The sequence below is a fragment of the Leucoraja erinacea genome, unplaced genomic scaffold (assembly GCF_028641065.1).
Source record: "Leucoraja erinacea ecotype New England unplaced genomic scaffold, Leri_hhj_1 Leri_54S, whole genome shotgun sequence".
Taxonomy (NCBI): Eukaryota; Metazoa; Chordata; class Chondrichthyes; order Rajiformes; family Rajidae; genus Leucoraja; species Leucoraja erinaceus.
This window is the reverse complement of record NW_026576454.1, coordinates 681,672-697,619: the sequence shown is the minus strand read 5'-3', so window position 1 is coordinate 697,619 and position 15,948 is coordinate 681,672. Positions and strand designations below refer to the sequence as shown.

At 50.5% G+C, this 15,948-nt stretch overlaps 1 protein-coding gene across 1 annotated transcript in view; it reads right to left on the bottom strand.

Moving 5' to 3' along the window:
* Window positions 1-916: 916 nt before the first annotated feature.
* mcm7 (minichromosome maintenance complex component 7) overlaps window positions 917-15,948 on the bottom strand; it is a 46,703-nt gene continuing 31,671 nt past the window's right edge. Inside the window, exons 14-17 of the mRNA XM_055630852.1 lie at window positions 11,086-11,169; window positions 9,815-9,983; window positions 2,634-2,743; window positions 917-1,307 (exon numbers count right to left, since the gene is read on the bottom strand). Of these exons, the coding sequence (XP_055486827.1) occupies window positions 1,100-1,307; window positions 2,634-2,743; window positions 9,815-9,983; window positions 11,086-11,169 (571 nt within the window). The 3' untranslated portion in view covers window positions 917-1,099. The remainder of the gene's footprint in view (window positions 1,308-2,633; window positions 2,744-9,814; window positions 9,984-11,085; window positions 11,170-15,948) is intronic.

Sequence of the window (15,948 nt, the reverse complement as noted above, 5' to 3'; positions counted from 1 at the left end):
CGTAAATTGTCCTTCCTGTGTAGGATAGTGCTAGTGTACGCTGGGCGGCACGGACTCAATGGGCTGAAGGGTCTGTTTACGTGCTGTACCTCTAAACTAAAGTCTAAACCTCCCATACCTACCCCTTCGTTGGGCAAGATTAATTGATTCTAGATGTTGGGAGGTCATTGTTGCAGCTGTACAAGACGTTGTCGAGACTGCATTCACAGTACTGCGTTCTGTTCTGGACACCACATTACTGGAAAGATGTAGTTGGAAAAGGTAGAGAAGATTTACGAGGACGTTGCCAGGACTTGAAGGGCCAGAGCTATAGGGAGAGGTTGAGTATGCTGGGATTCTAGTCCTTTGATCGCAGGAGGATGAGGGGTGATCTTATAGATGTGTTTTTTTTCGTATGGCTGTATGGTAATTCGCATATCACTGTACCTTAATTGGTACATGTGACAATAAAAGACCTTTGAAACTTTTGAATCATGAGGAATGGATCAGATAGATGTGCAGTCTCTTTCCCAGTGTCGGTGATTCGAGGATGAGTGGGCGTAGATTTAAAGGGAGAGGGAAAAGATTTGATAGGAATCAGAGGGGTCACTTTTTTCACACAAAGGGTGATAATGGGTGTATGGAACACGCTGCCAGAGGAGGTAGTTGAGATAGCTACTATCGCAATGTTCAAGAAGCATTTAGACAGGTACGTGGATAGGACAGGTTTGGAGTGATTTGGGCCAAACGCAGGCAGGTGGGACTAGTGTAGACGGGTGATGTTGGTCGGAGTGGGAAAGTTGGGGTAAAGGGTATGTTCCGCACTGCACGACTCTAACACTAGCCACGGCACAATGGCCTCAGTCACCCCTCGACCACCGAGGAACGTGAGACTTTTCAGACCATGACGCATTCGAATAAATAACGAGAGGGGGTGGGGGGGGAAAAAGGCAAAAATACATTTTATTAACGAAAACATCCCGAAACCTTTACGACAGCTGAAGAAGGAGCGAGCAAGCGAGTGGGGACGTGGCACTGATGGGGACTGCAGGAGGCAGGGTGCGCCAATGTAAAACGGGGCGGGTGGGGACAAGGCGTGGAGACAAGACCCACCAGCGGCTCAGACAAAGGTGATCTTGGTGCGGGCTTGGTTCACCTGCCAGACGTTGAGCTCCTCGTACTCCTCCAGTGCATTCTCCACCTGGGCCGGGGTGAAGCCCTTGGAGACACAACGCTGTTCGGCCTCGGAGTATTTGACCGTACGGCCGGCACCTCCCGGAACCATCTCCCGGATGGTGGCGAAGATCATGTCTGCTGGGCGCCGAGACCTGAGAAACCACACACACACACGGAGAAAACTTACCAGGATGTCACCAGGTCCTGAGCTACAGGGAGAGGTTGGGCTGGGTGGGGACTCTATTCCCTGGAGCATGAAGGGTGACAAGTTTATAGGTGTAGAATTAGGCCATTCTGCCCTTACGAAGGGGAAATCATGCTTGACTATTGAAACATATAAGATTATTAAGGGTTTGGACATGCTAGTGGCAGGAAACATGTTCTCGATGTTGGGAGAGTCCAGAACAAGGGGCCGCAGTTTAAGACTAAGGGGTAAGCCATTTAGAATGGAGACGAGGAAACACTTTTTCTCACAGAAAGTTGTGAGTCTGTGGAAGTTGTGAGTCTACCTCAGAGGGTGATGGAGGCCGGTTCTCTGCATACTTTCAAGACAGAGCTAGATAGGGCTGTTAAAGATAATGGAGTCAGGGGATATGGGGAGAAGGCAGGAACGGGGTGCTGATTGGGGATGGCCCACTCCTGCACCTAATGTCTATCGAGTCCACTTCGCCATTCAATCGTGGCTGATCTCTGCCTCCTGTCTTCTCCCCCGTAAACCCTTGACAGGCGTTCTAATCAAGAACTTGTCTGTCTGTGCCATAAAAATATCCAGACTTGGCCTCCACAGCCCTTAGTGACAATGCGTTCCACAGATTAACTCCCCTCTGACTAAAGTCCGTACTATACACGACAACAAGTTAAACTGTTCTCCACTGCCTGCACGTGATCCATATCCCTGCATATCCATGTGCTTGTCCAAAAGCTCTTAAACGCCACCATGGTATCTGCCTCCACCACCACCCCTGGCAGCGCGTTCCAGGCACCCACCACCCTGTGTGAAAATAAATTGCCCTGTGCATCCCCTTTGAATTTTTCTCCTCACCTTAACGTTATGCCATCTAGTTTTTGATCTTCTCCCCCTCCTTCATGAGAGGTGAAGCAGACTGGAGGAAGCACATGTTCCCCGCCCCACCATGGGATAGAATCGTAGAGCAAAGAAACAGGGTTGACGCAGCAGTAGAGCTGCTGCCTCCCAACGCCACAGACCCAGGTTCAACCCTGACTACGGGTGCTATCTGTATGTTCTCCCTGTGACCAGCATGGGTTGTCCCAGGGTGCTCTGGTGTCCTCCCACACTCCAATGACGTACAGGTTTTGGAATTTGGCTTTCAGTAAAAATGGTAAATTGTTCCCATTGTGTGTAGGATAATGTCAGTGTGCGGGGATCGCTAGTCGGCGCGGACGCGGTGGGTCGAAAGGCACGTTTCCGCACTGTATCTCTAAAGTGTTAAGGGGGGGAGGAGGGGATGAATTCTCACCTGGTGGTCTGGTCGCGGTTTCCACAGAGAGAGTCCTTGGACATCTCCATCAGCCTCATCGCCTCGTTCACATCTTCCTTCTCCACCGTATCGACCAGGCGAAGGCGAGCCTGTGGGGACAAGGGGCAGAGGCAATGCAAGGTTACCAACCCTGTAACACAGGGGGAGACAGAGTGAGAGGTCACGGGAGACCCAGACTGTGGGGACAAGGGGCAGAGGCAGCAGCACATTACAGTAGGCACAAAGTGGGAGAGAGCTCGGGGACAGGGGACCCAGAGAGACAGGGGCAAGGTCAATGGCCGATTACAAGCAGTGTAACCCACAGAGAGGGGGGGGGGGGGGGGGGGGAGGGGAGACCCAGACCAGCGACACTAGATTTCAAGTGGTGAAACCAAAGGGGGGGGGGGGGGGAAAGAGAGGAAGGGAGGGAGGAAGCGAGAGAAAGGGAGGGTGGGAGAGAGAAATCAGGGTGGGGGGGAAATGGAGGGGGGAGCCTGCAGAGACAGGAGCAGTGGCAATGCCAGGTTATAAACCGTGTAACCCAGGGGGACAGAGCTCAGGGGGGTGGGAGGGGATGAAGAGAGGCTGAGAGAGAGAGAGAGAGAGAGAGAGGGAGACAGACGGAGAGAGGGACAAACAGAGGGAGAGGCCTTAAGAGACCAGTTTGTGGAGACAAGGGCAACAGCAACACCAGATTCCAATAGGTGCAACCAAAGGAGAGAGATTGGTGGAGACAGAGAGAAGGGGGAAATACATCCCACTCAGAGAGAGAGCTCAGGGTGGGAGACTGGGACATTTTATCGTGATGCATCACAGCACGGTTTGGGAACCGTTCCGTCCAAGACCGCAAGAAATTGCAGAGAATTGTGGGCACAGCCCAGACCATCACACAAAGCCAACCTCCCTTCCATTGATCCCATCTACAACTAACGCTGCCTCGGCAAGGCCAGCAGCATAAATCAAGGACCAGTCGCACCCCGGCCACTCCCTCATCCTCTCCCATCGGGCAAAAGATGTGGAAGTGTAAAAACACACGCACCTCGAGATGTTAACAAGCGACTGAACCACCCCACCAACAAGAGCGGTCCTGACCTCCCATCTACCTCATTGAAGACACCCGTGGACGGTCTTCGATCGGACTTTACCTTGCACTAAACGCTATTCCCTTATTATCATGTCTGTACGTTGTGGACGGCTTGATTTTAATTATGTATTGTCTTTCCACCGACTGGTTAGCATGCAACAAGAGCTTTTCACTGTAACTCGATGCACGTGACAATAACCTAAACTCCCGACAAACGTTCGTGGTAGAGTATTGCCAGACCTAAGCACATTCCCGGATCAGCAATTTGTACAGAAATAGCTCACTGACCCCGCGTGCAAGAGGCGCCAGGCTTTGTCCAGTTTGCGCTCTAGGTGTTATGAGCGAGCGGTGCCCGGTCCAGGCTGCTGCAGGGGCTCCAGCTGTAGTCTTGCTTGGGCGTGTGGATCGACCAGCGACCCCACATTAGGCAACTGTGGCTCTGGGTGCCCCTGAAGGGGGAGGTTGCTACAGCATAGAGTGTTGCAGTGTGGACACAGGCCCTTTGGCCCAACTTGCCCACTCCGGCCAACATGTCCCTGTTACACAAGTCCCACCTGCCTGCACTTGGTCCATATCCCTCCAAACCTGTCATATCTACGTACCTATCCAACTGTTTTTTAAACATTGGGACAGTCCCAGCCTCAACTACCTCCTCTGGCAGCTTGTCCCACACACACACACACACACCATTTGTGTGAAAAAGTTACCCTTCAGGTTCCTATTAAATCTTTTCCCTTCACCTTGAACATATATCCTCTGAGCAAGAGACCACGGTCCCAACACGATCTACTCCTCTCATGATCTTATACACCTGTAAGATCACCCCTCATCCTCCAGCGCTCCAAGGGATAGAGATCCAGCCTGCTCAACCTCCCCCTATAGTTCAGACCCTCTAGTCCTGGCAACATCCTCGTAATCATACATTGTTGCCCTTGCCCCCGGAGCTCTATAAGTGCTTATACTGCAGTAGATTTGAACAGTACTACCTGCACTAACAGCACTTTGGAACTCCAGGGGACTAGATCTCGAGAGCGCTCTGAACCTTTGGTGGAATTGGCGGCTCACTGCGGGTGGAGCTGATGAATCACGGCGCCAGAAACCCAGGTTCCATCCTGACCTCAGGTGCTGTCTGTCTGTGTGTATATTTTCATTCAGTTTAGAGATACAGCGCGGAAACAGGCCCCTCGGCCCACCGACACCAGCCATGCCCGCACACTAACACCATCCTACACACACACTAGGGACCATTCACACTCATACCAAGCCAAATAACCTACAAACCTGTGCGCCTTTGGAGTGTGGGAGGAAACCGACAATCTTGGAGAAAACCCACACAGGTCACGGGGAGAACGTACAAACTCCGTATAGACAGCACCCGTAGTCGTGATGGAACCCGGGTCTCTGGCGTTGCAAGGCAGCAACTTTACCGCTGCACCACCATGCCGCCCTATTTTGTGTGTGTGTGTGTGTTTAGGTGTGTGTGTGTATACATATATACACACACACACACACATATATATATATATACACACATATATAGATGTAGACACACACATATATATACACACACACACACACACATATATATATATATATATACACACACACACATGCGTGTTTATGTATGTGTGAAAACACACGCACACCCCAAAAAATTAATATAAAGAGTACATATTCTCCCTGTGACCTTGTGGGGCTTTTCCAGGTGCTCTGGTTTCCTGCCACACCAAAGACATGCAGGATTGCAGGCTCTTTGGCTTCTGTAAACTGTCTCTAGTGTGTGTTGGATAGTGCTAGTGTGTATGGGGATCGCTGTGGACTCTGTGGTTTCCGCGCTATGGCTTTCACTCGATGATATCTCTGCAGCCTTGTGATCACCAGACAGGAGCAACGAGACAGAAACAATGCTCAACCCAACTTCCAAATCCATGGGGAGGGAACCCGCGCGGTCACATGGAGAACATGCAAACTCCACACACAGAAAGCACCCAAAGTCAGAATCGAACCAGGGTCTGTCTCTCTGGCGCTGTGATGCAGCGGCTCTACCTGTTGCGCCAAACTGCTGACGGATTTGCCACAAAGAACTTTAGAGATACAGTGCGGAAACAGGCCCCTCGACCCATCGAGCCCGCGCCGACCAGCCATCACCTATACACTACCACTATCCTACAAACACTAGGCACAAATTACAGTTTACAGAAGCTAATTAACCTACAAACCTGTACGTCTTTGGAATGTGGGAGGAAAGCGAAGCACCCGGAGAAAACTCACACGGTGTTGGTGAGTGGATCGGAAAGTGGGTAAAATAGAACTAATGTGATGGGATGATCGAGGGCAGTCGTGGAATCAGTGGGCCGAAGGGCCTGTTTCGTTGATTGCAATCAGGAAATGGAGAACTACTTAGAAATTACTTTGGAAAAAAGTTGTCTTAGAGCAGTCTCGGGGGGAAAAACTGTTTCCATGTAAGCGATAGTTGTCGTGGACCCAGCGGGCTGAAAGGCCTGTTTCCACGCTAATAAGCTAAACTGAGGGATACTGCTTTAAATGAGGTTTGTCTGACGTGAAGACAACCACTTGGCTGCAACCAGCAGCTCAAGTACAGCCCATGACCTCCTGTAGCCAGACTTGCAAAAGGCAACTGTGCCGGCCAAGTAACACACAGCAGCAGATCATTAGGATACACAGTGCAGGGAACGATGCTTCTGAAGAGCTGCCAGGACACAACTGCTCGGGACAAACTAAGCTAAGGGCTGGCAGGGCTGCACAGTGGTTGAGCTGTGATGGAAGGAACTGCTGGTTTAAATCCAAACCTGGAGCAACTCAGCAGGACAGGCAGCATCTCTGGAGAAAAGGAATGGGTGACGTTTCATGTCTCGACCTGAAACCTCACCTATTCCTTTTCTCCGCAGCTGTAGAGTTGCTGCCTCGCAGCGCCAGACCCAGGTTCCATCCTGACTACGGGTGCCGTCTGTACGGAGTTCGTACATTTTCCGTGACCTGCGTGGGTTTTCTCTGGGTGCTCCGGCTTCCTCCTGCACTCCCAAAGACGTGCAGGTTGATTGGCTTCGTTAAAAATTGTAAATGGCCCCTAGTTGTGTGGGACAGTGCGGGGTGATAGTGCGAGTGTACGGGGTGATCGCTGGGCGGCGCAGACTCGGTGGGCTTGTTTCAGCGCTGTACGTCTAAAGTAAAGTAATGAGGGCACTTCATTCAGGAGCTGATGACAGGCAGCGAGCGGCATGTTAGGCTTGGCTGTGTGGTGCTGCAAATGCCCACAGTGCAGTAGATACTGTGTCTTTACTATCTGCACTGTCAGCACTTTAACACCATCACTGCCCATAGACAAGCAACACTGACCCAGAAGATGAAAGACACAAAATGCTGGAGTAACTCAGCGGGGCAGGCAGCATCCCTGGATAGAAGGAGTGGGCGACGTTTCGGGTCGAGACCCTTCTTCAGACTGAGCATCAGGGGAGAGGGAGACACAGAGATAAGGAAGGGCATGGTGTGAAAGCGAGACATCAAAGGGGACAGGGATCAAGGAAAAAACGTAGAACAGCTGACTTAGCGACAACTAAGCATAGAGATAAAATTAAATCAGGGGACAATCAACAGGGAATGGGGAGAGACGAGAGAGAGGGAAAGCAAGATTTACTTGGAAATTAGAGAAGTCTATATTCATGGCCCAGCCTCTGCTCACTACACGGCGTACGGGGTGATCGATGGTCGGCGCGGACCCGGTGGGCTGAAGGGCTTGTCTTCACGCTGTATCTCGGGAACTAAACTAAACTTCTGCATCAGAGATGCGTCATCTTACTGAATAGTGAAAGGCCTGGGTAAAGTGGATGCGGAGAGGGCATTTCATAAGCCATTGGAACAGAATTAGGCCATTTGGCCCATCAAGTTCACCCCCCCCAATTCAATCACGGCATGATTTCCCGCTCTAACCTCATTCTCCTGCCTTCCCCCCCCCCCATAATCCCTGACACCAGTACAAACAAGATTGTGTCAATCTCCATATTAAAAATATCAATCGACTTGGTCTGTGTCAATGAGTTCCACAGATTCACCACCCTCTGGCTAAAGAAATTCCTCTTCATCTCCCTCCAAAAAGGTAAGTCTTTTAATTCTGAGGCTATGGCCTCTGGTCCTAAACTATCCCACTAGTCATAGAGACAGTCATAGAACGTGGAAACAGGCCCTTGGCCCGACTTGCCCACACCCCAGAGCTGCAATGTTTTGTCAGAGCATTTCAGTATTCTAGTACCTGAAAATCAGTATTTTGCAGAGGAAATCAGTATTTTTATGCAGTGCCATTTTGCTGAAAAAGTTTTTTTTTGTGCAGTCATACCCATGTAAGAGTACAAGAATGCATAACTTTGCTACCAATTGACATGTCTTCTACGCACCTTACTTGACTGCAATAATAGTCATCTCTTTGTATACTGCTGTTTGAAAGGCTGCTTCCTGCTTTTAGCACCAGATGATGTAGAAGCCATTTTGGAAGCCTCCCTCGCTCTCTCTCCCTCTCCCCCCCTCTCCCTCCCCGTCTTCCTCTCTCTCCTCCCTATCCCTCCCCTCCCTCTCTTCCCCTTGAGCCCACCCACCATTCTATAAAATCAAGGCCAATCCCAATGCAACTGCAACGTTTCTCCACTAGCCATATCCAGAATTCTACCATTGCCCGAAAAATGATCAAAGTCTCAACTTCCATTGAAAAAGAGAATTCCAAAGACTCATTGTTATACGAGAATTTTCCTGAACAGTCTGTGACCCATAGCATTGTGGTCATAGCACTATGTGTAAAGCCCATAGCACTCCAGCCTGGAGCGCTTTATTTAGAACCCACAGCACTTTTTTTTTTAAATTCCCACGCGTTAAACTGACAGCGCTGTGTTTAAACCTGAAGTGGGACAGGCAGCGACTCTGGAGAGAAGGAATGAGTGACGTTTCTAGTCGAGACCCTTCATCACACTGAACTGAACTCTGTATTTAAAATCCGTATTTAACAACACAAAATCGTACATTCGTATTCTAATCGCATTTCCTAACAAAATACAGAAAGTCCGTACTACTTGACAGCTCTGACACCCTCCAACATGTCCCATCTACACTAGTCCCACCTGCCTGCATTTAGCCCACATCCCTCCAAACCAGTCCTATCCACGTACCTGTCTGAATGTCTCTTAAGGTACACAAAAATGCTGGAGAAACTCAGCGGGTGCAGCAGCATCTATGGAGCGAAGGAAATAGGCAACGTTTTGGGGCGAAACCCTTCTTCAGACGTTTCGGCCCAAAACATTGCCTATTTCCTTCGCTTGATTAATGCTGCTGCACCCGCTGAGTTTCTCCAGCATTTTTGTGTACCTTTGTTTTTCCAGCATCTGCAGTTCCTTTTTAAAAACTAAATGTTTCTTAAACATAGTGATGGTCCCTGCCTCAACTACCTCCTCCAGCAGCTCGCTCCATACACCACAGTGTGAAAACGCTACCCCTCAGGTCCTTATTAAATCTTTCGCCCCTCATATTAAACCCCTAGTGGGGGAGTCTTGGTTCAGAGGGCACCACTTCAAATAAAAGGAAGTATCTTTAGAACAGAGACGAGGAGGAACTTCTGTAACCTGAGGGTGGTGAATCTGTGGAACTCGTTGCCACAGACGACGGTGGAAGCCATGCCATTGGGTATTTTAAGGTGGAGATAGACAAATTCTTGATTAGTACGGGTGTTCGGGGTTATGGGGAGAAGGCAGGAGGATGGAGTTGAGAGGGAAAGACAGATCAGCCACGATTGAATGGCGAAGTAGACCTGATGGGCCGAATGGCCTAATTCTGTTCCTATCACTTATGAACCAGTCATGCGCAGACATCCAACAAGGTTCGTGTGATGGTCTGGGCTGCATCCACACCTCCCTGCAATTTCTTGCTGTCTCCTCCTCATCTTGCTAAAGGTAGATCCATTTATCCTGAGGTAGTGCCCTCTGGTCCTCGATGCTCCCACTGGTGGAAACATTCCCTCCACACATCGTGGTCACCCAGCCTGAGGCTGGAGTGAAGGGGAGGTGGGATATGGGGGTGCTCTGCATGTCGGGGTACGCACCAGGGCGATGGAGATACGCAGAATGGACAGCAGGGTCCTGGCCGAGGTGAAGGTGGTGTCCTTGTTGACCCTCGACTCCTTCCTCATCTCCACGTAGGCGGCGGTGATGTAGTCAGACAGCGACTCGGGAATCACCGGCTCCTTCTTCTTGCACAGCGTGATGTAGCGTCTGAACGGGAGGGGAGGGAGAGAGAGGAACACTGGTAAGGTAACAGCATTTAACAGACATTCAGATGGAGAGAGGAAAGGTTTAGAGGGACGTAGGCCAAACGCGGGCAGGTGGGACTAGCGTAAACGGGGCGGTGTGGTCAGCACGGACGTGTTGGGCCGAAGAGCCTGTTCCATGCTGTATGACATCACATGTGGTCAGCCTACACGCACCAGAAGAAACAGACCTGACGATGTCACATGGGCACAGGCGGAGGGAGGCAGGCAGACGCAGACAGACGGGGACAGACGAGGCGGGCAGACACAGAAGAGGCGGGCAGACGGACAGAAGAGGCGGGCAGACACAGACGAGGCGGGCAGACGGACAGAAGAGGCGGGCAGACGGACAGACGAGGCGGACAGACGGACAGACGAGGCGGGCAGACGGACAGACGAGACGGGCAGACGGACAGACGAGACGGGCAGACGGACAGCGGACGCGGGCAGACGGACAGACGAGGCGGGCAGACGGACAGAGGACGCGGGCAGACGGACAGACGAGGCGGGCAGACGGACAGAAGACGCGGGCAGACGGACAGAGAGGCGCGGGCAGACGAGGCGGGCAGACGGACGCGGGCAGACGGACGGACAGAAGAGACGGGCAGACGGACAGAGGACGCGGGCAGACGGACAGCGGACGCGGGCAGACGGACAGCGGACGCGGGCAGACGACGGACAGCGGACGCGGGCAGACGGACAGCGGGCGCGGGCAGACGGACAGCGGGCGCGGGCAGACGGACAGCGGGCGCGGGCAGACGGACAGCGGGCGCGGGCAGACGGACAGCGGGCGCGGGCAGACGGACAGAGGGCGCGGGCAGACGGACAGACGAGGCGGGCAGACGGACAGAGGACGCGGGCAGACGGACAGAGGACGCGGGCAGGCGGACAGAGACAGAGGAGGCGGGCAGACGGACAGAGGACGCGGGGCAGACGGACAGAGGACGCGGGCAGACGGACAGAGGGCGCGGGCAGACGGACAGAGGACGCGGGCAGACGGACAGAGGGCCAGACGAGGCAGGCAGACGGACAGACGACGCAGACGACGCAGACAGACGATACGGTACCTCATGAGCTTCATGTCGAGCGGCTTGAACTGGGAGGGGGGCTGTTTGCAGTGCTGATGGACATATGTGATGTGTTGAGCGAGCCTGAGGGGTAAAGGACAGAACGTCAGGCACAGGCCACCCCACCGCACGCAGCTAAACAAGGTCAGAACTGCGGGAATCACCTCTCGATTCACGTCACAGACCATCACCAACCCAGGCGACTATTTGCATGCTAGCCACAGAAGCAGATCCACAAACTCATTACAATCGCTCTCTCTGCACACTGTAAATGAAGTGACTGTAATCATGCATTGTCTTGCTGCTGACTGGTCAGCACGCAACAAAAGCCTTTCACTGTACCTCAGTACACGTGACAATAAACTACACTAAAATAAAGTTTTTTGGTCGGGACACTTCGTGAGCCTTCAGTCTCGACCCGAAACAGCAACCACCCAATCCCACCTTGACCCGCCAAGTTACTCCAGCGCATTATGTTTTGATCAAGTTTCCACCCTCTGCAATCTCTTCAAATTCTGCGAGTTCAACCACTATTTTTTAGTTTAGTTTGGAGATACAGCACAGAAACAGGCCCTTTGGCCCACCGAACACTCACCGATCAGTGATCCCACACGCCAATTAACCGACTATGTTTTATGTCATTTGGACTGTGGGAGAAAACAGAAGATCTCTGAGAAAACCCACGCAGGTCATGGGGAGAACGTACGTGCACACAGTACCCGTAGTCGGGATCAAACCTGGGTCACTGGCACTGTAAAGCAGCAACAGTCACCGTGCCGCCCACTAAAACAAACTAACTTGCAAACTAATATAACATTTGGATTGACCGACTGCTCTCCAAACCAAGGCCATTTAAATGCCAGGTATCTCTGACCCCTCGCCTCTCTGCTCTAACACCACCATTCATGCCCCCTCCAGTCTTCCTATCACGGCTGGCATCTAGCCACAGGATAATCCTAACCCTCGCTGTTTATCGGTTGGGTATAGAAACATAGACTAATAGTCGCAGGAGTGGGCCATTTGGCCCTTCTAACCAGCACCACCTTTCAATATGATCATGGTTGATCATCCAAAATCAGTAGACGGTTCTGGCTTTTTCCCCCATATCCCTCGATTCCCTTTGCCCCAAGAGCTAAATCCAACTCTCTCTAGAAAATTCTCCAATGAATTGGCCTCCACTGCCTTCTGTGGTAGAGAACTCAACAGATTCACAACTTTCTGGGTGAAAAGGTTTTTTCCTCATTTCAGTCTTAAATGGCCCACCCCTTATTCTTAAACTGTGACCCTGGTTCTGGAATCCTCCAACATCGGGAACATTTTTCCTGCACCGACCCTGTCCAATCCTCGAAGAATTTTATGTTTCTATAAGATCCCCTCTCATCCTTCTAAATTCCAGTGAATACAAGCCCAGTCGACCCATTCTTTCTTCATACGTCAGTCCCGCCATCACAGGAATTAACCTGGTAAACTTACGCTGCACTCCCTCAATAGCAATAATGTCCTTCCTCAAATAAGGAGACCAAAATGGCACACAATACTCCAGGTGTGGTCCACCAGGGCCCTGTACAACTGCAGTAGGACCTCCTTGCAGCTAAACTCAAATCCTCTCGCAATGAAGGCCAACATGCCATTAGCTTTCTTCACTGCCTGCTGTACCTGCATGCTTACTTTCAGTGACTGATGTATAAGCACACCCAGGTCTTGTTGCACCTCCCCTTCTCCTAATCTGACACTACAGATAATAATCTGCCTTCCTGTTCTTGCCACCAAAGTGGGTAACATCACATTTATCCACATTAAACATGCATCTGCCCACTTACCCAACCTATCCAAGTCATCCTGCAGCCTAATAGCATACTCCTCACAGTTCACACTGCCACCCCGCTTTGTGTCATTCGCAAACTTAGAGAGGTTACATTTAATACCCTTCTCTAAATCATTAATATATATTGTAAACAACTGGGGTCCCAGCACCGAGCCTTGGGGCACCCCACTAGTTACTGCCTGGCATTCTGAAAAGGACCCGTCAATTCCTATTCTTTGTTACCTACCTGCCAACCAGTTCTCTATCCATATCAATACCCTACCCCCAATATCATTTTGCACACTAATCTCTTTTGTGAGACCTTATCAAAGGCTTTCTGAAAGTCCAGATACACCACATCCACTGGCTCTCCCGTATCCATTCTACTCAAAAAATTCCAAAAGATTAGTCAAGCATGATTTCCCCTTCATAAATCCATTCTGACTTTGACCAATCCTGTCACTGGTTTCCAAATGCGCTGCTATAACATCTTTAATAATCGACTCCAGCATCTTCCCCACAACTGATGTAAGGCTAACTGGTCTATAATTCCCCGTTTTCTCTCTCCCTCCTTTCATAAAAAGTGGAGTTACATTGGCTACCCTCCAATCCACAGGACTGATCCAGTGGAGACAACAATGAAAAATGATCACCAATGCATCCACGATTTCTAGGGCCACCTCCTCGAGTAATCTGGGATGCAGACCATCCGGCCCTGGGGATTTATCTGCCTTCAGTCCCAACGGTTTGCTTAGCACCATTTTCTGACTAATGTGGATTCTATTCAGTTCCTCCCTCCCACTAGATCATCAGACCCCTAGTATTTCCGGGAGATTGGTTCTGTCTTCACTAAGGAAGACACAAACAAAGTACTCATTTAACTGTTCTGCCATTTCCATGTTTCCCAATATAAATCCACCTGTCTCTGACTGTAAGGGACCTACACTTTTCCTTTTCACATACTTAAGAAACATTTACAGTCAGTTTTTATATTCCCCGCAAGTTTTCTTTCATGCTGATGCTGTGAATAGATCGGGTGGATGCACAGAATCTCTTGCCCAGAGTGGGGGAATCGAGAACCAGAGGACATAGGTGGTGAAGGTGGAAGAGAATCTTCATTTTTTAGCTTAGAGATACAGCGCAGAAACAGGCTCTTCGGCCCACCATGTCCGCGCCGAACAGCGGTCCCCGCACATTAACACTAGCCTACACACACGATGAACAATTTATATTAATACCAAGCCAATTAACCTACAAACCTGCACATCTTTGGAGTGTGAGAGGAAACCGGAGCACCCAGAGGAAACCCACGCAGGCCACGGGGAGAACGTACCTACAGATAACACCCGGGTCTCTGGCGCTGTAAAGCAGCGACTCTACCACTCTTGTCACCGTGCCGCCCACTAAAACAAACTAACTTGCAAACTAAAATAAAATGTGGATTGACTCAACCGCTCGCCAAAACCAGACCCTTTAAAGACCAGGTTTCTGTCCCTCTCGCCTCTCTGCTCCTCTAACACCACCATTCATTCCCCCTTCAGACTTCCCATCACGGCTGGCATCTAGCCACGGGATAATCCCCACCCTCCCTGTTTATCGAGTGGATATATTATTACTGATGCCATGAATAGATTGGGTGGATGCACAGAGTCTCTTGCCCAGAGTGGGGGAATCCAGAACATTAGGACATTGGTTTAAGGTGGGGGGGGGGGGGGGGGGGGGGGGGGGGGGGCTGAAAGATTTTATAGGAAACTGAGGGTTACTTTGTCAGGCAAGAGGTCAAAGAGAAGAACGGAGTAAAAATAGCCCATTCAGCCCATCAAGTCTACTCCGCCATTCAATCATGGCTGATCTCCCTCTCCCCCATTCAATCATGGCTGATCTCTCTCTCCCCCCTAACCCCATTCTCCTGCCTTCTACCCATAACTTCTGACACCTGTACTATTCAAGAATCTATCTATCTATCTCCTCTGCCTTAAAAATATCCACTGACTTGGCCTCCAGCCTTCTGTGGCAAAGAATCCCACAGATTGACCACCCTGACTGAAGGAATTTCTGCTTCCTAAAATAAATTCCTTTAATTCTGAGGCTACGACCTCTGGTCCTAGACTCTCCCACTAGTGGAAACATCCTCTCCACATCCACCTTAGTGAGAGTATGGAATAGGTTTCTGTCGGAGGTTGTTGAGGCAGGTTCTAGCACAACCTTCAAAAAACAATTAGACAGGTAGATGGATGGGACAGGTTTAGAGGGATATGGGCCAAACGCAGGCAGGTGGGACTAGTGTAGATGGGACATGTTGGTCGGTGTGGGCAAGTTGGGCCAAAGGGCCTGTTTCCATCCTACGGCTCAGCAGTTCTGAGACCCATATCTGAGGAAGGATGTGCTGACACTGGAGAGAGTCCAGAGGTTTATGCGAAAGATCCCAAGGATAGACACAAAACGCTGGAGTAACTCAACAGGACAGGCATCATCTCTGTAGAGAAGGAATTTGTGACGTTTTGGGTCGCGACCCTTCTTCAGACGGTCTTGTGTCAATAATGGATCACTGTGAGCTCCATTCCTTGATCATCGTTAATTTTTGCATATCTTTTATTCATTTGTTCTATATCTTTCTACATCACCGTCTATATCTGTCGTTTCCCCTCCCCCTGACTCTGTCTAAAGAAGAGTCTCGTCCCAAAATGTCATCTATTCCTTCTCTCCAGAGATGCTGCCTGTCCCCGCAGAGCTACTCCATAATTTTGTGTCTATCTTTGGTGTAAACCAGCATCTGCAGTTCCTTCCTCTACAGACGACCAGGGTAGTTGGCTGAGTGGTAGGAAATGGGGAACAGGGCCCCAGTGCGTGGAAAGGGTTATTAGAAAAGGGTGATTCACAAGTTCACAAGTTATAGGAGCAGAATTAGGCCATTCGGCCCATCGAGTCCACTCTGCCTTTCAATCATGGGTGGTCTCTGCCTCCTAATCCCATGACCATAGCCGTGATTGAATGGCGGAGTTGACCCGATGGGCCGAATGGCCTAATTCTGCTTCTAGAACTGGATACAGGTGTACAAA